General features: G+C 47.4%; 1 protein-coding gene across 3 annotated transcripts in view; it reads left to right on the top strand.

Annotated features, from left to right (window-relative positions):
- NGEF (neuronal guanine nucleotide exchange factor) overlaps window positions 1-22022 on the top strand; it is a 128391-nt gene that overhangs the window by 64158 nt on the left and 42211 nt on the right. For 2 of the 3 annotated variants that reach the window (XM_068964283.1, XM_068964282.1), the window contains exon 4: window positions 18580-18722. In XM_068964283.1, coding sequence (XP_068820384.1) covers window positions 18580-18722 — 143 coding nt within the window. Of the gene's footprint in view, window positions 1-17771; window positions 17879-18579; window positions 18723-22022 lie in introns of those variants that run through there. The other variant, XM_068964284.1, reaches the window with a different exon arrangement.

The following is a 22022-nucleotide window of genomic DNA, read 5'->3' as shown; positions in this document are numbered from 1 at the left end:
TGCTTCTTCTCAGTCTCTGCCAGCATTTTCACACAGTGCTCTCCTGTCTATGTGTCTGTGTCTCTGTGCCCAGATTTCCCTCTTTTTAAGACACCAGTTACTAGATTAGGGCTCATTAGTATGACATCATCTTAAGGCCATGACATCTGCAAAGACCCTGCTTCCAAATCAAGTCACATTCAAGGTACCAGGCATTAGGATCTCAGTATATCTTTTCAGGGGACACAACTCAATCCAGAACACCTACCAAGTAAAGTTTAAAATGTCTTTTCTCTTTTTTATTCCTAGAATAGATCTCAGTAACAGCAAAAGACAGAACATATTTTAAAAATTGCTTGAACTTTTTTCTCTCATTATGCTATCAATTTGATAATTACTTGGGTTCATTTGTTTCAACTCATTTTCAATACTAGGATTTGATGCTCCCCCATACTTTTAATTTTTCAAAAATGATTTGAATATGTAAAAACATCTACATGGTTATAGATTCAAAACTACATAAAAAGTACACTCAGAAAGATCTTACTGTCTACCCTAACTCTGGAAATAACCATCTTTACTAGTTTCTTTTTTTCCCTTCCTGTGTTTCTTATTTGGGACAGGGGTGCAGTGGGGTGTATAATTATATGACTTCCTCTTCTTTAGTTCACAAATCGCATGTGGTCTTCCATACCTTGCTTCTTTCACCTAGCTCTGGAAATCACTCCATGCCAGTTCAGAAACACCGTCCTCATTCTCAGTTCTGCTTCATCCTTTGACTATACCATGGTGTATTCAGCCAACCTTCTTTGGATGGGTATGTAGGTTGTTTCCAATATTTTGCTATCAAAATAATGCCATGGAGAATGACCTTGTGCACTTTTTCTTTCATGTTTCAGGACATGTCTTCAGGGTAATTCTGAGAAATGGAATCGCTGGGTCAAGGGGATAATGCCTGTTGTTTTCATCCAACCAGGCCCTTCTAACAAAATACCATAGAATGGGTGGTTTGTAAGATGCAAAGATTTATTTCTCACAGTTCTCAAGGCTGGGAAAGCCAAGACCAAGACAAGGGATCTCTCTAGGGTCTCTTTTATAAGGGCACTAATCTCATTGATGAGGACCCCACCCTCATGACCTGATCACCCTCCAAAAGCCCCACCTCCATCACTCCAGGGGTTAGGGTTTCAGCATATGAATTTGTTGTTGCTGTTCAGTCGCCCAGTGTGTCCAGCTCTGCAATCCCATGGACTACAGTAAGCCAAGCCTACCTGTCCCTCATCTCCTGAAGTTTGCCTGAGTTCATGTCCATTGCATCGGTGATGCCACACAGCCATCTCATCCTCTGATGCCCTCTCCTCCTCCTGCCCTCAATCTTTCCCAGCATCAGGAACTTTTCCATGAGTCAGCTGTTTGCATCAGATGACCAAAATACTGGAGTTTCAGCTTTAGCATCAGTCCTTTCAAAGCGTATTCAGGGTTGATTTCCCTTAAGATTGACTGGTTTGATCTTCTTGCTCTCCAAGGAGATACATCAACAGCATCTCCAAGGAGACTGTCAAGAGTCTTCTCCAGCACTACAGTTCAAAGGCATCAGTTCTTCAGTGCTCCGCCTTCTTTATGATCCATCTCTTACAACCGTAAATGACCACTGGGAAGACCATACCCTTGACTATATGGACCTTTGTCAGCAGAGTAACAACTCTGCTTTTCAATGCACTGTCTAGGTTGTCACAGATTTTCTGCCAAGAAGCAAACGTCTTCTGACCTCATGGCTGCAGTCACCATCCACAGTGATCTTACAGCCCAAGAAGAGGAAATCTGTTAAGACTTCCACCTTTCCCCTCTTATTTGCTGTGAAGTAATGGGGCTGGATGCCACGAGCTTAGCTTTTTTAATATTTAGTTTTAAGCCGGTTCTTTCACTCTTCTCCTTCACCCTCATCAAGAGGCTCTTTAGTTCGTTTTCACTTTCTGCCATTAGCATGGTATCATCTGCATATCTGACGCTGTTGATGTTTCTCCCGCCTGTCTTGATTCCAGCTTCAAACTCATTCAGCCTGGCATTTCTCATGATGTGCTCAGGGCATAGGTTAAACCATCAGAGTGGCAGCAGACAGCCTATCCTTTCTCAATCTTGAACCAATCAGTTGTTCCATACGGGGTTCTAACTGTTGCTTCTTAACCTGCATACAGGTTTCTCAGGAGACAGGTAAGATGGTCTGGTATTCACACCTCTTTAATAACTTTCCACAGTTTATTATTACCCACACAGTCAAAGGCTTTGCCACAGTCAATGAAACAGAGGTTGGTATTTTTCTGGAATTTCCTAGCTTTCTCTATGATTCAGTGAATGTTGGCAATTTGATCTCTGGTTCCTCTTCCTTTTCTAAACCCAGCTTGGACATCTGGACTTTCTTGGTTCACATAATGCTGAAACCTAGCTTGCAAGATTTTAAGCATGACCTTACTAGCATGGGAGATGATTGCAATTGTCCGACAGTTAGCACATTCTTTAGTACTACCCTTCATGGGAATTGGGATGAGGATTAACCTTTTCCAGTCCTGTGGCCACTGCTGGGTCTTCCAGATTTGCTGACATATTGAATGCAACATCTTGATGGCATCATTCTTTAGGGTTTTGAATAGTTCTGCTGGAATTCCTTCGCATCCACTAGTTTTATTAACGGCAGTGCTTCCTAATCCCCACTTGACTTTGCTCTCCAGCATGTCTGGCTCTGGGTGGTTGACCACATCATCGTAGTAATCCAGTTCATTTGGATCTTTTTTGTACAGTTCTTTCATGTATTTTTCCCATCTTTCTTGATCTCTTCAGTGTCTACTAGTTTCTCTACCATTTATGTCCTTTATTGTGCCCATCTTTGGGTCAAATGCTCCCTTGATCTTTCTGATTTTCCTGAAGAGATCTCTAGATTTTCCCCTTCTGTTATTTTCTTCTAGTTTATGCACTGGTCATTGAAGAAGGCCTTCTTGTCTCTCCGTGCTGTTCTTTGGAAATCCATGTTTAGTTGGCTATACCGTGTCCTTTCTCCCTGCTTTTCGCTGCTCCTCTTTCTTCAGCTATTTGTAAGGCCTCCTTAGATAACCACTTTGCCTTCTTGCTTTTCCTTTTCTTTGGGATGGTTTTGTTCACTACCTCCTGTACAATATTACAAACCTCCATCCATAGTTCTTCAGGCACACTGTTAACTAGATCTAATTCCCTGAATCTATTCATTACCTCCACTGCATATTCATAGGGGATTTGATTCAGGTCATTCCTGCCTGGCCTAGTCAATTCCCCCACTTTCTTTAAGCCTGTCTTTTGCTATGAGAAGCTGATGATCTGAGCCACAGTCGGCTCCAGGTCTTGTTTTTGCTGACTGTATACAGCTTCTCCATCTTCTTTGGATGGGTCTGTAGGGGGACACAAACAGTCTGGGGCTTCGCTGGTGCTGCTGCTGCTGCTGCCAAGTCACTTCAGTCGTGTCCGACTCTGTGCGACCCCATAGATGGCAGCCCCCCAGGCTCCTCTGTCCCTGGGATTCTCCAGGCAAGAACACTGGAGTGGGTTGCCATTTCCTTCTCCAATGCATGAAGTGAAAAGGGAAAGTGAAGTCGCTCAGTCGTGTCCGACTCTTTGCGACCCCAAGGACTGCAGCCTACCAGGCTCCTCCATCCATGGCATTTTCCAGGCAAGAATACTGGAGGGGGGTGCCATTGCCTTCTCCTTCCCTGGTGGCTCAGCAGTTAAAAAAAAACAAAAACCTGCCTTCAATGCAAGAGACACAGGAGATGTGGTTTTTATTCCTGGATCGGGAAGATCCCCTGGAGTTGGGCATGGCAATCCACTCCAGTATTCTTGCCAGGAAAATCCCATGGACAGAGGAGCCTGGTGGGCTACAGTTCAGGGGGTTGCACAGAGTCAGACACAACTGAAGCAACTGAGCACGCACGCACACACTTGGGCCGTTGCACTTGTGTGGTTCTGTTAGTTGCGGGCTAGTTCCCTTCCATATGAGGTCGGACAGTTTTGCTCTCCCATCAGCAATGCACAAGCGCCTGTATTATCCCCTGAAGATTTTCATGTTGGTCATAACAGAAATTTCAGTGCACTCCATCTTTAAGACACACACAGTCAATGGAGATTAACAGCCTGTGAAGGAAACGGAGGCCTTGGGTTAAGAAGGGACACTGTGTATGCTCAGGTGCTCTCAACAGGAAGGAATTTTCCGGTTCTATTCTGTCATTTCTCTGACTCACAGTGTCAATGAGGCTTTCCTCCTGGTAAAAATCCATCACTTCTTACAGAAAACACTCAACTGATGACAGGTTAGAGTCTCCTTCTTTTTAAAGAACAAATGCTAATTTCAAATGCAAGAATGCTGAGCTTAAGACCCTCGTCTGAGACTCCTTACAAAAGACCCTCATTGTTAGGAAGAAAAGAGAGACAAATAAGGACCATCTTACCCTGAGCCTAACAAAGAAACAGGCCTCGAGATCCCGCTGACTCTGTGACAAATAAAAGCTACTCCAAGGGCTGAGCAACACATTAGAAATAGCAATAATTTAGCATGCAATCTTTACTGCGTGGAAAAAATGAGACACGGGTTTAAAATTAGGAAAAGAAGCATCAACTGGTCAGCTCAGGGGAGGGGTGAAAACAAATAGGTAAAGAAACAAGAATGAAATTTCACTTCTCTGCCGGTAAGCTGCTGTTTCCCCCAGGAAATGATGGTATTTCAGCTACCAGTACACTCACTTGCTTACGGAGTAGCAAGGAGAGGAGGTTGAGGAAAGGGTTTGTGAACATTTCTCTGACTGTAATTTACTGAGAAACTGGGAAGAGACCAAAAGAACGCCTGTGCTTTCAAGCCTCCTCCACGTCACCTCCATTCGGCGATGATGTCTTGAATGTCCAGGATGCACAAGGTCTCTGCTGACATAGTTGTGGGGAGGGAAGCATTAGTCAGGCTGAGGCCTGTCTCCATGCACAGTCCAAGAGGACAGAGAACTCATTCTCCAAGAAAATGATCACACCTCAAGAGCAGCCCTGGTGAAGTGCTACAGGAGATCCTTAGCCATGGGATGGGATGCAGGGTGGGCTTCATGGAGGAGGTGGAGTTTAAGCCAGCGCACTTGGGATACAGCCATTCAGGAGGGCAGGGAAAGGCTTGTGATGTTAGGAGAACTGCCTTTTACTGGAGGCAGTCATTTCTCTGATGACTGCTTTAATGAGACCAGGACTTCAGTGAAAAAAAAAAAAGCAGCATTCTGGTTTGGAGTGTACACGTGGGTTTGTGGAAGGTAATGGGGGATTTCTGGGGGGAAAAGACTATTTATACAACCAGGCAGATCAGAATATCAGGTAAGTGCTTTAATTTTAGAGATGCCAGGAAGTAATCTACTGTAAAACTTAAATTCGTGAGTCTTTGGAAACTGAAGAGCTTTTTAAAAGATAGGTTTATGTAATGAATTGAGTTGTTTTTCCCCCAAGTACATCTAGAGCATGTACCCTAACGAACTGTACTCAGCTCCCCTTTTCAGCTTCATCAGGACTCCCTATGGTCATATGAACACTTCAAACTCATGTTCTAAGGGTATGCCCACTAAGGGATTGATGTTTTCAAGTAATTTTTTCCCCCTTATTACATAAGTGACACATTTATTGCAAAAAAAAAAAAATTGTTTTAAACACATATGAGTTAAAAGATGAAAATTCCCTCAGAATCTGACCGATCAACTACTAGTACTATGAAATATTCTTCCAGGCCTTTTCAAACGTACAAGTATGCTTAAGAGTCTATAAAGTCTAACTCTATAAACAAAAGAAGATTGTACTACCATCCAGGTTGGGAATCTACTTTTCTAGTCAATATATTCTGGGCCTCTTTCCAGATTTTTCAGAAATCATTTCAGGGACTTCTCTGGTGGTCCAGGGGTTAAGAATCCACCTTGCATGCAGGGGACACAGGTTTGATCCCTGCCTGGGGAACTAAGATCCCACCTGCCAAGGAAACACTGACGCGCACCTCACTATGTGCTGCAATGAAGAACTGGCCTGCCACAGCTAAGACACGATGCAGCCAGATAAATGAATATTTTTTTTAATGAATAAATAAAAGTATGTTCTCTGCTCCAACAAAAAAATATCACTTTAATGATATTTTACAGACATGTCATAATTTTTTTTTCTTTTTTTTAAATTTTATATAGGAATATAGCCAATTAACAATGTTGTGATAGTATCAGGTGAACAGCGAAGGGCCTCAGCCATACATATGTATGTATCCATTCTCCCCAAACTCCCCTCCCATCCAGGCAGCCACCTAACAATGGCCGGGCTTCCCTGTGCTGTGCAATCGGTCCTTGTTGATTATCCATTTTAAATATTGCAGTGTGTACAGAGATGTCAAAATTTAAATGGTCAATCTCCTATTATTGGACAGTTAGGCTACTCCAACTATTCCATTATGATAAATAACACCATAATAAACATTCTTATCACTAACTTTTCACATAGATTCCTACGGTTCATTAGGATACATTCCTAGAAGTACAATCTCTTTGGGCTTCCCTGGTGGCTCAGAGGTTAAAGCGTCTGCCTACAATGAAGGAGACCTGGGTTCGATCCCTGGGTCAGGAAGATCCCCTGGAGAAGGAAATGGCAACCCACTCCAGTATTCTTGCCTGGAGAATCCCATGGATGGAGGAGCCTGGTGGGTTGCAGTCCTCAGGGTCGCAAAGAGTTGCCAAAGAGTATGAACATTTGCAGATTTACGAAGTGAATGCCCTCTAGAAAGGTTGCATCAACTCACACGTCCACCTCCAGAAGCAAACAAGAGTTCACAAGGCTTGGCTAACACTGGCTGATCGGTTTTTTAATTCTTTGACTTCTGCGTATCTGATATGATTTTCCAATATCTTGCTTCGTCTTTATTATAACATTCCTTTGTTTATTGCACACTGTGGTCACCAGTTCCCTTATTTCAGAGCCTTCAAATAGATACTCCCAACAGTAGTCAAAAGCTTTGAATTCCTGGGATGAAAGGCATTTTTGTCAACATGGTGATGGGCAGTCAGGGCCTGGAAGCAGGCACCCTGTCTGGTAGGGCACCTCATCCAAGCCTGTAATAGCTCCTGTAAAGTGACCAGTCTCTACCAAAGACCTCTTGGTCTTTTTATGAGACTCTAAATTCTTGAACGTTTAGTCCTGGTGACTCAACATAGAACATTCTTTCTAGTGGATGTTAAGGGCAAGGTGGTTTGTTTCAGTAGGAAATAAGAAGTTTTTGCTCTACTTACTTCTTGCTAAAGAAAGCATTTCTCTAAAATCCAATTATTTGCAATTTTCAAGGAACAATGTATGAACAATGTCTAGTTATTAATTTTGTCAACTATTAACACATGCTTTTCCTTCAAGCCTATTGTATTTATGAATGGACATCTTTTTCTTTCTGGTGTCATACCTTAAATAATTTTACTACATTTGGTTAATAGTTAAGGCAATGCATTCTCCATTACAATAAGTGCTGCTGCTGCCGCTAAGTCACTTCAGTCGTGTCCAACTCTGTGCGACCCCATAGACGGCAGCCCACCAGGCTCCCCTGTCCCTGGGATTCTCCAGGCAAGAACACTGGAGTGGGTTGCCATTTCCTTCTCCAAACAATAAGTGCAGACTTCCAAATAATAATAATAATATCATTTTCTATGTGTATAGCATATTACAGTTTACAAAATGGTCTAATTAATATAGGACTAAATTAGATCTAACTATATTATTTGTAAAGTGATTTAAAATGATTAAATGTCTAAATGGAAGGAACTAGGGTATTAATGCCTTCACAGTTTGAGTTCCAACTAACTGTGTATAAATCCTAATGCCCACAATCTAACATGTAACTGATGTGTACAGAGGCAACTCACAATCTCATTTTATCCAAATTTCATCCTCAACATATTTTGGAAATAACAACATTTTCCCTTCAGTTCAGTTCAGTCGCTCAGTCATGTCCAACTATTTGCAACCCCATGAATCACAGCACGCCAGGCCTCCCTGTCCATCACCAACCCCCGGAGTTCACTCAGACTCACGTCCATCGAGTCAGTGATGCTATCTAGCCATCTCACCCTCGGTTGTCCCCTTCTCCTCCTGTCCCCAATCCTTCCCAGCATCAGTCTTTTCCAATGAGTCAACTCTTCGCATGAGGTGGCAAAAGTACTGGAGCTTCAGCTTCAGCATCATTCCTTCCAAAGAAATCCCAGGGTTGATCTTCAGAATGGACTGGTTGGATCTCCTTGCAGTCCAAGGGACTCTCAAGAGTCTTCTCCAACACCACACTTCAAAAGCATCAATTCTTCGGCACTCAGCCTTCTTCACAGTCCAACTCTCACATCCATACATGACCACTGGAAAAACCATAGCCTTGACTAGACGGACCTTAGTCAGCAAAGTAATATCTTTGCTTTTGAATATGCTATCTAGGTTGGTCATAACTTTTCTTCCAAGGAGTAAGCGTCTTTTAATTTCATGGCTGCAGTCACCATCTGCAGTGATTTTGAAGCCCCAAAAAATAAAGTCTGACACTGTTTCCACTGTTTCTCCATCTATTTCCCATGAAGTGGTGGGACTGGATGCCATGATCTTAGTATTCTGAATGTTGAGCTTTAAGCCAACTTTTTCACTCTCCTCTTTCACTTTCATCAAGAGTCTCTTTAGTTCCTCTTCATTTTCTGCCATAAGGGTGGGGTCACCTGCATATCTGAGGTTATTGATATTTCTCCTGGCAATCTTGATTCCAACTTGTGTTTCTTCCAGTCCAGCGTTTCTCATGATGTACTCTGCATATAAGTTAAATAAGCAGGGTGACAACATTCAGCCTTGACGTACTCCTTTTCCTATTTGGAACCAGTCTGTTGTTCCATGTCCAGTTCTCACTGTTGCTTCCTGACCTGCATATAGGTTTCTCAAGAGGCAGGTCAGGTGGTCTGGCATTCCCATCTCTTCAAGAATTTTCCACAGTTTATTGTGATCCACACAGTCAAAGGATTTGGCATAGTCAATAAAGCAGAGATAGATGTTTTTCTGGAATTCTCTTGCTTTTTCCATGATCCATTGGATGTTGGCAATTTGATTTCTGGTTCCTCTGCCTTTTCTAAAATCAGCTTGAACATCAGGAAGTTCAGGGTTCACGTATTGCTGAAGCCTGGCTTGGAGAATTTTGAGCATTACTTTACTAGCATGTGAGATGAGTGCAATTGTGCAGTAGTTTGAGCATTCTTTGGCACTGCCTTTCTTTGGGATTGGAATGAAAACTGACGTTTTCCAGTCCTGTGGCCACTGCTGAGTTGCCCAAATTTGCTGGCATATTGAGTGCAGCACTTTCACAACATCATCTTTCAGGATTTGAAATAGCTCAACTGGAATTCCATCACCTCCACTAGCTTTGTTCGTAGTGATGCTTTCTAAGGCCCACTTGACTTCACATTCCAAGATGTCTGGCTCTAGATGAGTGATCACACCATCGTGACTATCCGGGTTGTGAAGATCTTTTTTGTACAGTTTTTCTGTGTATTCTTGCCACCTCTTCTTAATATCTTCTGCTTCTGTTAGGTCCAGACCATTTCTGTCCTTTATCAAGCCCATCTTTGCATGAAATATTCCCTTGGTATCTCTCATTTTCTTGAAGAGATCTCTAGTCTTTCCCATTCTGTTCTTTTCCTCTATTTCTTTGCATTGATTGCTGAAGAAGGCTTTCTTATCTCTTCTTGCTATTCTTTGGAATTCTGCATTCAGATGCTTATATCTTTCCTTTTCTCCTTTGCTTTTCACTTCTCTTCTTTTCACAGCTATTTGTAAGGCCTCCCCAGACAGCCATTTTGCTTTTTTGCATTTCTTTTCCATGGGGATGGTCTTGATCCCTGTCTCCTGTACAATGTCACGAACCTCATTCCATAGTTCATCAGGCACTCTATCTATCAGATCTAGGCCTTTAAATCTATTTCTCATTCCCACTGTATAATCATAAGGGATTTGATTTAGGTCATACCTGAATGGTCTAGCAGTTTTCCCTACTTTCTTCAATTTAAGTCTGAATTTGGTAATAAGGAGTTCATGATCTGAGCCACAGTCAGCTCCTGGTCTTGTTTTTGCTGGCTGTATAGAGCTTCTCCATCTTTGGCTGCAAAGAATATAATCAATCTGATTTCGGTGTTGACCATCTGGTGATGTCCATGTGTAGAGTCTTCTCTTGTGTTGTTGGAAGAGGGTGTTTGCTATGACCAGTGCATTTTCTTGGCAAAACTCTATTAGTCTTTGCCCTGCTTCATTCTGCATTCCAAGACCAAATTTGCCTGTTACTCCAGGTGTTTCTTGCTTCCTACTTTTGCATTCCAGTCCCCTATAATGAAAAGGACATCTTTTTTAGGTGTTAGTTCTAAAAGGTCTTGTAGGTCTTCATAGAACCGTTCAACTTCAGCTTCTTCAGCGTTACTGGTTGGGGTATAGACTTGGATTACCATGATATTGAATGGTTTGCCTTGGAGACGAACAGAGACAATTCTGTTGTTTTTGAGATTGCAGCCAAGTATTGCATTTCAGACTCTCTTATTGACCATGACGGCTACTCCATTTCTTCTGAGGGATTCCTGCCTGCAGTAGTAGATGTAATGGTCATCTGAGTTAAATTCACCCATTCCAGTCCATTTTAGTTTGCTGATTCCTAGAACGTCGACGTTCACTCTTGCCATCTCCTGTTTGACCACTCCCAATTTGCCTTGATTCATGGACCTGACATTCCAGGTTCCTATGTTCTATTGCTCTTTACAGGATCGGACCTTGCTTCTGTCACCAGTCACATCCACAGCTGGGTATTGTTTTTGCTTTGGCTTCATCCCTTCATTCTTTCTGGAGTCATTTCTCCACTGATCTCCAGTAGCATATTGGGCACCTAGCGACCTGGGGAGTTCCTCTTTCAGTATCCTATCATTTTGCCTTTTCATACTGTTCATGGGGTTCTCATGGCAAGAATACTGAAGTGGTTTGCCATTCCCTTCTCCAGTGGACCACATTAATGCTCCTATTGGTCAAAGTATATCACATCACCCACAATCAAAATCCTCAGACCCCATGTGTTTCTGGCTCCTTGGTTAGTAATGTTCTAAACAAACCCATATTCCAGGTCCTCTCTCATTTTCTGCTGTTTCAGATAAAATAAAGCATTATAGTGTTACCCATGAGTTATTTTGGGGAGCCTGTTTTGAGAAATACATTTCCATCAAGGCCATACAATTGTCTGCATCTCATAATGGACTATATGGCCACTATTTGTCTCAGCCTTTGAAGGACAGTACTAGGGACACGCGAACCATCAAAGTGCTTTGGAAATTCCGACATTTCACTAGCCACGTAACATCATCCAGGCCTCTCTCATGCCTGGAAGTGGAGCAAAGCTTGATTGCCTATTTTTGATTCCAAAGATGTATTCAACAGAGCAGTGTCAAATGTTCGGCAACTAAGCCCTAAGACCACAATGCCTGCTTCCTGTGATCACTGAAACCTGTCCAACACTCACGTATCTCCCTAAACCAGACAAATATTTGCATGCATCTCTTCATCCCTCTAGATTTTTCCCTATTTAAGCAAAACTATAACAATCGTCCACCCTAGCAACCACGTCAAAAAAGAACAAAAACAAAATGCTCCTCACTTCACCAAAACAGTGAATCCAGTTTTCATAGGTTTTTTGATTCACCACAGCAGGTCAGTTACAGCCTCAACACTTGATGCATCAAACCCCAGAAGCCTGCTAGTTCCCAAAGAGGTCAGTTAAAGAAATATCTTCATTAACCAAAGAAAGGCAAGATGTAATACCAAGGGCATATTAGCTATAATATAATATAATATAATATAATATAATATTAGCTATATTCAACAACTGCAGAAGAAAGACGGCAACAGAACAGCTATCAACTTCCCCACATTTTTTGATTCCCTGACTGTTTCCCGATGCCTCCTGGATGGGCAGGATGCTGGAGATGCAGAGATAAACGACATCTTCAGAGCTGCCCCATCCCCACACCTCAGGTCCCTAGGAAGAGGAACCATGAAAGTGGGTGATAACGGGAGAGCAAGCAGAGCAAAGACAGAGCTGTGGTTGCTCTCAGGGTGACTCAGCTCCCTGGGTCAGAATGGATGCCGTGATATCTCATGTTTTTTTGACTAGTAATGAAGGTTAAAACACCAATCGTTTCCCACCATTTCAGCCTTTGGGACATCTTCTTTTGAGAACTGACGGATCAGATCTCTTGCCAATATTTGACTGAGTATTTCTGCTTGTTTTTTCCTTGCTGATTTTGGAGACCTTTATCATAGGTATAGTGAATATCTTCTCTCATTCTGGGAGAGAGAAGCCACTCCAGGCTGCACCTTAACTCCATTAGCAAGGAAGTACCGGCAAGGTACTGGGGTGGGGGAGGTCACTGAAGACAGCAGATGGGTGGAAACAGATGTGTTTGAGGAAAACTGACCCGCCAGCTGTGTATGGGGCAGACTGAGGGAGAGAAAAAGAGATGAAGAAAACTGAAGGCTGTAAGAGGAACATAGTCACCGTCCTCTAGCTGGGTTCAAGGTTTGCAAAGTTGGGGACAGCCCACAAGATCCTCGTCAGTTCCAAAATTCATGGGAAGGACTCAGGGCTATTACTTACGATTATGGTTTATTACAGTGAAAAGCTACAGTTTTAAATCAGACAAGGGTAGAGATGCACAGGACAGCATCCGGGAAAGTTCCAGTCGGAACTTTCAGCTGTCTTGTCCCTATGAAACTGCAGACAGAGCCCACGTCCCTGGGAAAGAGTATGTGACAATACTGCCAGCCAGGAAGCTCCTCTGGGCCTGGGCACCCGGGCTTTCTACTGGGGCTCCATCAGCTAGAACTGACTGGGTACCCAAGTGGCTGACCACCATCCTCAGCCCCTCTGGAGGCTGAGCTGTTGTCACACAGCCCGAAGCCTCTACCTTATCTGATGTGGCCCCAGCCCCTGGGTAAGCAAAGACACTCTTAAGCCAATTCCAATGGCTTACTAGGTCACCTCCCAGGAGCCCAAGGAAAAGGTCAGACCTCTCTTTAGGTAAGATGAATAAACAGGGATAAACTGATTGTCTTTGAAACATTTCCATAACATGTGACGATCCCACATTTACAAATGAGCCTCATGGTAAAAAGCAAGGAAAAATCTCCACCTCCACATCACCAGTAAAATACTTCCAACTATGCAACAGAAGAATCTACTTTCAGAAGAGTTTTCTTGGGGGGAAATCATCTTATCTCACCGACTCATTGGAATGAGTTTGAGCAAGCTCCGGGAGTTGGTGATGGACAGGGAAACCTGGCATGCTGCAGTCCAAGGGGTTGCAAAGAGTCAGCCACGACTGAGCAGCTGGACTGAACTGAATGGCTTCTCTTGGAGCTGCAGTGAAACTACATCTTGTCCTTTTCCTAACTGTCCTAACTTGGGAGGTCCACTTAGCTTCTGTGGATTGACGGCTGGCACTGCCTCTCTGGTTTAAATGTGTTGATTTTCAAGGCAACTGAAAAAGTCTTAAGAGTGACAAAAATAAATTGTGTTTATTGATTTAAAATATATAGTTAATTAAGAGTTAGCAAGTACCTGTTTTTAGAAGATTTTAAGTGTATATTTGAGGATTATCTTCTCACTACAGAGTCACTTTCCTATTAGATTCAAGCATACAGAGGCATTTTAACGTTTAGTAATCTGGTGGTATATCATATGACCCAAAATTCTTGAAAAGTATTTATTTATTCGTTTCTTTTACTTGACTGCATGAGATCTTTCCTTTCCACGCACAGGCTCTCTAGCTGTGCCATTCAGGTTTAGTTGTCCGGAGGCACGTGGGATCGCAACAAGTTCCCCAACAAGGGATCAAACTGAGTCCCCTGCACTGGAAGGCGGATTCTCAACCACTGAACCACCAGGGAAGTCCCCCTAAAAATACTTAGAATAAGAAAACAGAAATTTGCAGTTCCTTATCCCACACACTGCAGTCTTGACTCGCAATTTGCAGTTCCTTATCCCACACAGTGCAGTCTTGACTCGCTAGCACAGACTTCCAAAATCGGCCACTAGCCAGCCTTAGGATCTTGGGCTTGTCATCTCAGCCCTGTGGTTCTGCTTCTTCTTTTTCAAAATAAGATCTGGAGCAGATCATTTCTAAGCTTCCTTCTGCTTTTAACAATTCTCCCTCAGAATAAAGTTAACATTTTATAAACATGAAATGTTATGTTTTGTAAACATAGATAAGAACTCCTGAAGGCTGAGGTTGCTACATACATAAGAATCCACTTTGTTTCTAATATTTACCTTTTATAACCCAAAGTAATAAATAATCTTTAGATAAAATACATAAAAATTAAAAAAAATTTTTAAGAAACATATCATTAATTCCTTAACAAACATTTATAGAGCAACAACTATGGACTAATGGAGCATAAATATTTGAAATATTTACCTGTACTTTATTTTGTGAATGATTCAGAACAAAATGTCAGTTAGAGATTTTAATAATAGCCTGCCCAGTAAGCACCAAGTGTGATAGAAAATAGAACATGGGGAATGGAATGTAGCTTCAGGTGCTATGCCTTCAGAACTCAGTGACTTTCTAAACTGATTTTATAATTAGAAGGATATTTTTAGCTTATTTTTCAATTGGAAGGTTTATTATACTCATCTTAATATACATAATTTCACTTGAATATTTTCTGATTTTAAAATAAGCCATCTTTCCCCCTCGGTGCAGCACTATGTTCCCAGGTTCCGTTTAGTTTTATACCGGGTTTCAGGGGCGCTGAAACTGCGCAAAGCAGCCCGTCCCAGTGACTGCCCACCCACTGCACCTCCTGGCACCCTGAGGAAAGACACCAGGACGCCAGGGAGACCAGTGCCTGTCTCAGTGTAGGGACAGCCCCATTAGCCTCGAATACAGTGCCAGGCAGTGCCCACTGGGTACACGGAGCTAAAAGCCCAGGGGCGATGCCCTAGGGAGCCTCAACCAGGAGGGGTGAGGACTTAGGGGGTGGAGTGGGCAGAGTCCTAGCAGAGGAAGTTGGCAAGGAGTGGCATACCTGGTAAAGAGCCTGTTACAGAGCCAGCAGGTGGCCTTCACCCACAGGGGTTGGGACCCCAACAGAGGTTTGTAAGCAGAGAAGAGACAAAAGCAGACCCATAGGTTAAAAGGGGGACAGAGAGAAGGCTGGACAGAAAGAGTGAAAGTGAAAGTGACTCAGTTGTGTCTGACTCTTTGCGACCCCGTGGACTATACAGTCCATGATGTTCTCCAGGGCAGAATACTGGAGTGGAGCCTTTTCCTTCTCCGGGGGATCTTCCTAACCCAGGGATGGAACCCAGGTCTCCCTCACTGCAGGTAGACTCTTTACCAGCTGAGTCACAAGGGAAGCCTGAACAGAGGGCGGGGGGTGGGGGGGTGGGTGTTCCAAATACCAAAGAGGAGGCTGCTTTGAAAGCCTTTAGGGATTAAAGGGACTCAGTGAGGCATTGACCAGGGGGGTGACATGACGTACAAGAGCACTCGAGGCTGGCTCTGGGTTCTGCCTGGTCTCCTGGTTGGCTGGGGAGGCATCCAGCAGGGGGAATGTGCGCACTGGTGGAGTATTTAGCAGACATTCGGTGGAGATGGCCAGTTGACAGATGAGAGTGCAGAGCTCGAGAGAGGGCTGTCTGGAGATACTCAGAATGAATCGAGGAAGGGAGGGGCTCGGGTTGGAAAGAGAGATGACCAGATGGTTGTCGTGCAAATATCCTGAGGCCTTAAGGGCAAGAAGAGACCAGACCTGTCCGTTCTGGCCCTTCGCAGGGAAATGGGGCTACAAGGCAGCTGTAGGAACCGGTTTGTGCCAGCCTAAACACCTATTGTTGAATGGAATGTGCCCGGATTGCCAGGGGCACCCGATGTAGTCTGTGTAGGGGAGTTAGTTCCCTCCAGGCAAGAAGAACTGACTCACTTGAAAAGAGCTTGATGCTGGGAAAGATTGAAAGCAGGAGAAGGGGACCACAAAGGATGAGATGATTGGATGGCATCAGCGACTCAATGGACATGAGCTTGAGTAGACTCCGGGAGTTGGTGAGGGACAGGGAAGCCTGGCCTGCTGCAGTCCTTGGGGTCGCAAAGAGTGGGACACGATTATGCGACTGAAGTGAACTGAACTGAACTGAGGCAAGAAGGCCCCTTCCTAAAATGTTTTCTCACCTTTGCTGCGAGCTCTAGGTAGCTGGCTAAGGATGCATTAATACCAAATGGCTAACTAGTCGGTGAACCCCTCCCACCAGGAGTATTTGCATCAAAAAACGGGAAATTTGTTAATTTAAACAAATGCCCCGTGGGACGACCGTGCAGGGGAAGGTGGGGAGATTTCCCACTCTGGTCTACATTGTACTGACCTGCCCCCAGGTACCGTTCGGAGAGCTGGGTAGGTCTTGGCCCACAGAGACGGCTGTCGGGCATCCACACCGCCCAGAGGAGCGGCGAGAGGGGAGGGCTGCGCGCAGAAAAGGACTCCGGAGATTGCAGCCACTTGTCTTGCTGGACTTGGAGTCGGGTTTTGGAGTCTTCCCTCTAGATTTCTACTTCACACCCGACCGCTCCCACTCCCCTCCACTCCAGTTCCCCGTGTTTGCTCTCGTGTTTGCTCTCGGTATCCCTAAGCGAGCTGAACTAGCTAACACGGAGGCTGCTGTTGTTCAGTTGCTAAACGTGGCTGACTCTTTGCGACCCCGTGGACTGTAGCCTGCCAGATTTCTCTGTCCATGGGATTTTCCAGGCAAGAATACTGGAATGGGTTGCCATTTCCTCCTCCAGGGGATCTTCCATAGCCAGGGATCGAACCCACATCTCTTGCTTGGTGGGCAGCTTTCTTTACCACTGAGCCAGCCACCACGGAAGCCCTTCCGAAAGTCAGTGTGAGTGGGCAGGGGAACTGACTGGAGGGCTGAGGACACTTTGCTCCGCCTCCTCTCGCTCCCCTGTACCCATCCCGGGCCGCCAAGGCCTCGGGGTACCTGGGGGCAGCCAGACTCCTCCGTGAGAGGCCTCGGCGCTGGCCCCCTCTCCATAGTCTGGTCAGCAGCAGACGCCCTCGAGGGTCCCTCTCGGGGCTGGACCCGGGGCGGCAGAGGCGGGGGTCTCCTGGCCGGTCCCTGTGAAGGACCGCAGAGGATGTGCGGCGTGGGCAAGGCAGGGGTTCGAGGGCGAACCGGGCAGAGGGTCCCCTCGCCCCTACCTTCCAAGCTCGCCTCGCTATCTGGCGAGGTCTGGCTAGATGTCGAGGAAGGGCCGAGAAGACCAAGACCGCAGCGCGCCGGCACCCACTCATCCTGCCCTCCAAGTCTCCTCTGGCGGGGCAAGGCCCGCGGCCGAGGAGGGAGGCGCGGATCCGGCGGGAAGGTCCCGGGCCGCAGTCGGCGCCCTGTGGGCCCGGGTCGCGACGGGTCCAGGCTCCCCCGCCCGGCTGCCGCCCGGCCTCGCCCCCGCCGCGCGCGCCCCTCCCGCCTCCCCCGTTGCCGTGGCAACCCCGGGAGCCTCCAGGCGCGCGCCCGCCCGCCCGCCTGCTGGAGCGCTCGGCGGCGGCGGCGGCAGCTCCGGCTCGAGCCGAGCGCGCGGTGACCCCGCTCCGGAGCCCATTCGTCGCCCCCGGCCCGGCTCGGGGCCCCCAGCGCGGCTCCCGACCCGGCCCCAGAGCCGGCCTGGCTGCCGGCCCTCATGGAGCTGCTGGCCGCAGCCTTCAACGCCGCCTGCGCCGTGGACCACGACAGCTCCACCTCGGAGAGCGACGCGCGCGACTCAGCGGCGGGACACCTGCCCGGCAGGTGAGGACGAGCGGCCGTGCCGACCCCCGAGCGCCGCCGCTGCGCGTCTGTGGCCCCAACTCGCGTCTCCGGCCAGGGACGCCTACCCGAACGGCGTGTCCCCCGCACCCCTCCCCGCGGACCCCGCCGCCCCTCACTGCCCCCCGCGGCCCCCCGTCATGCCGGCACGCCGCCTGGGGTCGGGGGTGCACCCCAGCCGGACACCCTGGGCCCCGTCCGGGCCACCTCCCGCGCCCTCTCCCGGGCGCCCTGGGCGCACGCGTCCCGTTGGGCTCCCAGTCTGCGCGCCGCGTGGCCCTGGGGCGGTCGCTCCCCGGAGGGCACAGGGGGCCGTGTGACCGCGCGCGGCGCGGGGTGCGCAGTGCGCGCAGGGCTCCTGGCCGCGGGACCCGTCGGGGCGGCCGCTCGGCGCCGCGGAGCGGGCAGGGCGCGCCAAGTTTCCGACGCCTGCCCGCGAGCTCCGAAAACATGAAGGTCTGGGCGGGCTGGGGTGGGAATGAATCACCCGGTCGCGCCCTGGTGTGGTGACAGAAAGGGCCTGTGGAGCGCGCTCGGCCGGGAGGGGCGGCGGCGGCTGCGGCCGCTCGGCCTGGACATCCCGGGCAGACTCCAGCTGGCCAGGGCCGCCGGTGCGGACGCCTCTCGCGGGCTGGCCGAGGTGGGTCGCTGCTTAAAAATAACACGCCCTGCCCCTCCTACAGCGAGTCGTCCTCCACCCCAGGAAATGGGGCCACGCCCGAGGAGTTCCCGGCCCTCGCCGACAGCCCCACCACGCTCACCGAGGCCTTGCAAATGATCCACCCTATTCCCGCCGACTCCTGGAGAAACCTCATCGAGCAAATAGGTGGGTGCCTCCGGCGGCGGCGCGGCGTCACTGGGGGGAATCGGAGGGCTCCTGGTGGGCTCAGGGTTCCCTGCTCCTGGAATGCCGTTGCGTTTCACCTGGGCAGAACGCACCTGACAAGGAAGGTTATTAACATATTTGGCGCTAATGGTTCCATGCAAAACTGCCGCATGTTACTAGTAAGCTGTATAACTGGGCTTGAGCAAATGTGTTTCTTTCCTGCTCCCTTGGACAGGTGTACTTGCCCAGCTCTTTCCTGGGCAAGGAGGGCTCTCTGTCCTCTTATCTCTTCTGCCAGGAAGTCCAGGGGTGAAGTGCTTCTGGGCCATGCAGGAGGGAGGGCTCGGTGAGCCACCGCCGCCATCCCAGGGGCCTGGGGTAGACCTGGAAAGGGAGAGGAGTCTGCGAGGCGGGGCGGGGCGGGGAGCGGAGGGGGCGCGGGTCTCTGCAGAGAGTCAGGCTGACTGGAGCCATTCTGGAAGGAGAAGCAGTGACCACCTTTGATCCCGGGAGGAGAGATACAGTAGAGAGAAGGTGGGGGCCTCGGAGGCCCCCACCCTCACTCCCCGGGTTAGGGAGAGAAGCCTGGTTCCACCTGCCTACCCAGAGTGTGGCTGGAAGTCTGGGGCACAGCCTGCCTGTCCAGCTGCCGCACAGCTGCAGCTGAGACTCTGTGAAAGCAGATGGTGGAGTGAGAAGGCATCCCAAGAACCCGAGCACTTGCATTTAAAAGTCAAGAACTATTGATGACGTCGAACTAGTTCTCATCGTCCTCACCAGAGAGGGCCATGAGTAGGTAACGGGGGGAATGGGACGGCCTCGAGATCTTTCTGCTCTTTGGTGTTGTCAGACCAGAGTTTATCACTGGAATTAAAATTTTGACTTGAAAATGTCTTTCCCTAAATTGATCATCATTGTCCCTCATGCCAAACACTCAGGCAGACACAAAGTGTCTCTGGTAGAAGAGGGCTTCCTTTGCCCTGGGATACCAGCGTTTAGGAGACTTTTCAGGCAGGTTCCCTCCTCCCCTGGCTGGGGTTTTTCTGGACTGAACCCTGGGAGGAACTGAGCCCCTGCAAAGCTGAGGGTGGAGCGCTACACAGTTAAGCCTTGCCAGACTCCAGGGATTTTGTTCCCAGCCCCCTGCATGTGGGGCTGGGTGGTGGCGGCTTTTCCCTTTGTTTGTTGGGGCAAATGGAGAGGGGCTGTTCTGAGGACAGGCACCCACAAAAATCCTTTTGTCCCACCTCGGTCATGTTGCCCTTTATAGCGAAGAGGGCCACTGTGGCCTCAGCATACGCTGGGAGCCTTGACTTCCACCCTCCAGAAAGGGATACCTCTGGCTGGGATCAACATCAGAACTAGGAAGGAAATCGGGGTGGGGGTGGGGAGATCCGTGCCTCGAATTACGGAGAGAGGCTCCCTTCTGCAGCGTGGGTGTGCGGAGACCTCCTTCCTGGAGAGCCAGCGGCGTCAGCTCAAGGCTGGGAGTTGGAGGCCCTGAACCGGGGTACTGCGCTCCTCCTGGCCCTGTGTTTCCTGCTGTGGTGAGCAGTGGAGACTGACATCCCCAGGCGTTTCTCCCACCATGGCCTGGTGTCATGGTGAATATGTTTCTGGCTTCTGGGCTGGGTCCCGGGTAGGTGGTCAACAGATGTGCTGAACACGCAGGGCCAAGGCTGCCTCCTTCTCACATCCTTCATCCTCGACTCGAGGCCTATGCCAAGCAGATTCCTACAAGAGGCCAGCTGCTCCCACTTAGCTCAGTGAATGAAGGGTATTCTTTGCCAGGTATCAGGAGAGGACAACACGTTCCTAAAGATGCAGAGTTAAGAGGGAAGGAAAGTGGGAAGACGCTGGGCATTTATGCACCACTGTGTTGGACTGCGGCGGCTCCCACTCAGGCCAGGACAGAATGATGTCAAGACTGTGTGTGGCGTGGTATACAGTTGTCGTTGTCATTGCTGGTGGCCCTGAAGATCATAGACCTCAAGGCCCTGTGATTGTGCATGTGTGTGTTTGCATGTGCACACGTGCGTATGTGTCCTGTGGTTGTCTCTGGCACCTAGCAAATGCTTGGTGCCTAGGAGGTCGTCACTAAAAATTAAAATTCCCTGCCCTTTGGAAGTTTCTATCTGAAGAATTCAAAGAAAAAAAAAAGATTCTCTTCGAAAAGTAAGATTTTGAAGGACTCCAGGAGCCTTGCTTATCCTCCTTCTGCAGGGCAGCATGGCCAGCCTGATATAGATCATTTTAATTAGGAGAGATGAGAACTGAGCCTTCTAATTCTGCTTGGATATAACACCAGGTGCAGGCTTTTACAGGTAAAGTTAATTTTGCTTAATGAATGTACAAAATTGAAAAACATGATGCATCATCAGTATGTCTCAAATACGAAACTTGATCAGCTAATCTAGTTCCTCAGTTACATCTACTTTGTTTCTATTGTAATCTGAATTTTAAGGCTAATAAACACATTACCCAAAAAAATGGTTACACAGGGTGTCAAGATAATCCTTTGTAATCGCAGTAACGCCAAGATAACTGGTATTTAAATTCATATGCTGAAGGCTTCAAAAAGAAGTATGAAGTTTTAAGAAAATGCTAAAATTACTTGTATTGGGAGTCTTTGGCTGGGTGTAATAGAATATCCAGCTTAAAAAAAAAATGACATGAAAGAATGAAAGTATTCTGTTTTAATGGGTCCAGGAATGAGGAAGAAAGTTTTGGAGTTGGTTCAAGTCAAACAGTCACCTAGCCCCTTTCCCTCCTCCAGTCTTAGCTTTTGGGCTTCATGTCACCGGATGGCTGCCACAGCTCCACGCCTCACATCCTCAAGCAGCCACATATAAAAACCAATAAATAAATAAAAGCAGCTTGTCCAGGGATCAAACCCGTGTCCTCTGTATTGGCAGGCAAATTCTTAACCACTGGACCACCACGGAAGTTCCCCTGGTTTCTTTCAGTTCACTTCAGTTCAGTTCAGTCGCTCAGTCGTGTCTGACTCTTTTTGACCCCATGGACTGCAGCATGCCAGGCCTCCCTGTCCATCACCAACTCCTGGAGTTCACTCAAACTCATGTCCATCGAGTCGGTGATGCCATCCAGCCATCTCATCCTCCATTGCCCCCTTCTCCTCTTGCCCCCAATCCCTCCCAGCATCAGAGTCCTTTCTTTTAAACCTCCATAAAAATAGTATTGAAATCACAGAAGATTAATTGATACAGTGTTGCCAACAATAGTTAGATCTTATGCTCATCACTGAACCGGTTTGTGTAGTGACTTTGAACCTCTGCCATT

This window comes from Capricornis sumatraensis, chromosome 2 (assembly GCF_032405125.1).
Source record: "Capricornis sumatraensis isolate serow.1 chromosome 2, serow.2, whole genome shotgun sequence".
Lineage (NCBI taxonomy): Eukaryota > Metazoa > Chordata > Mammalia > Artiodactyla > Bovidae > Capricornis > Capricornis sumatraensis.
The sequence above is the reverse complement of the archived record's forward strand: the minus strand, read 5'-3'. Positions and strand labels throughout refer to the sequence as shown.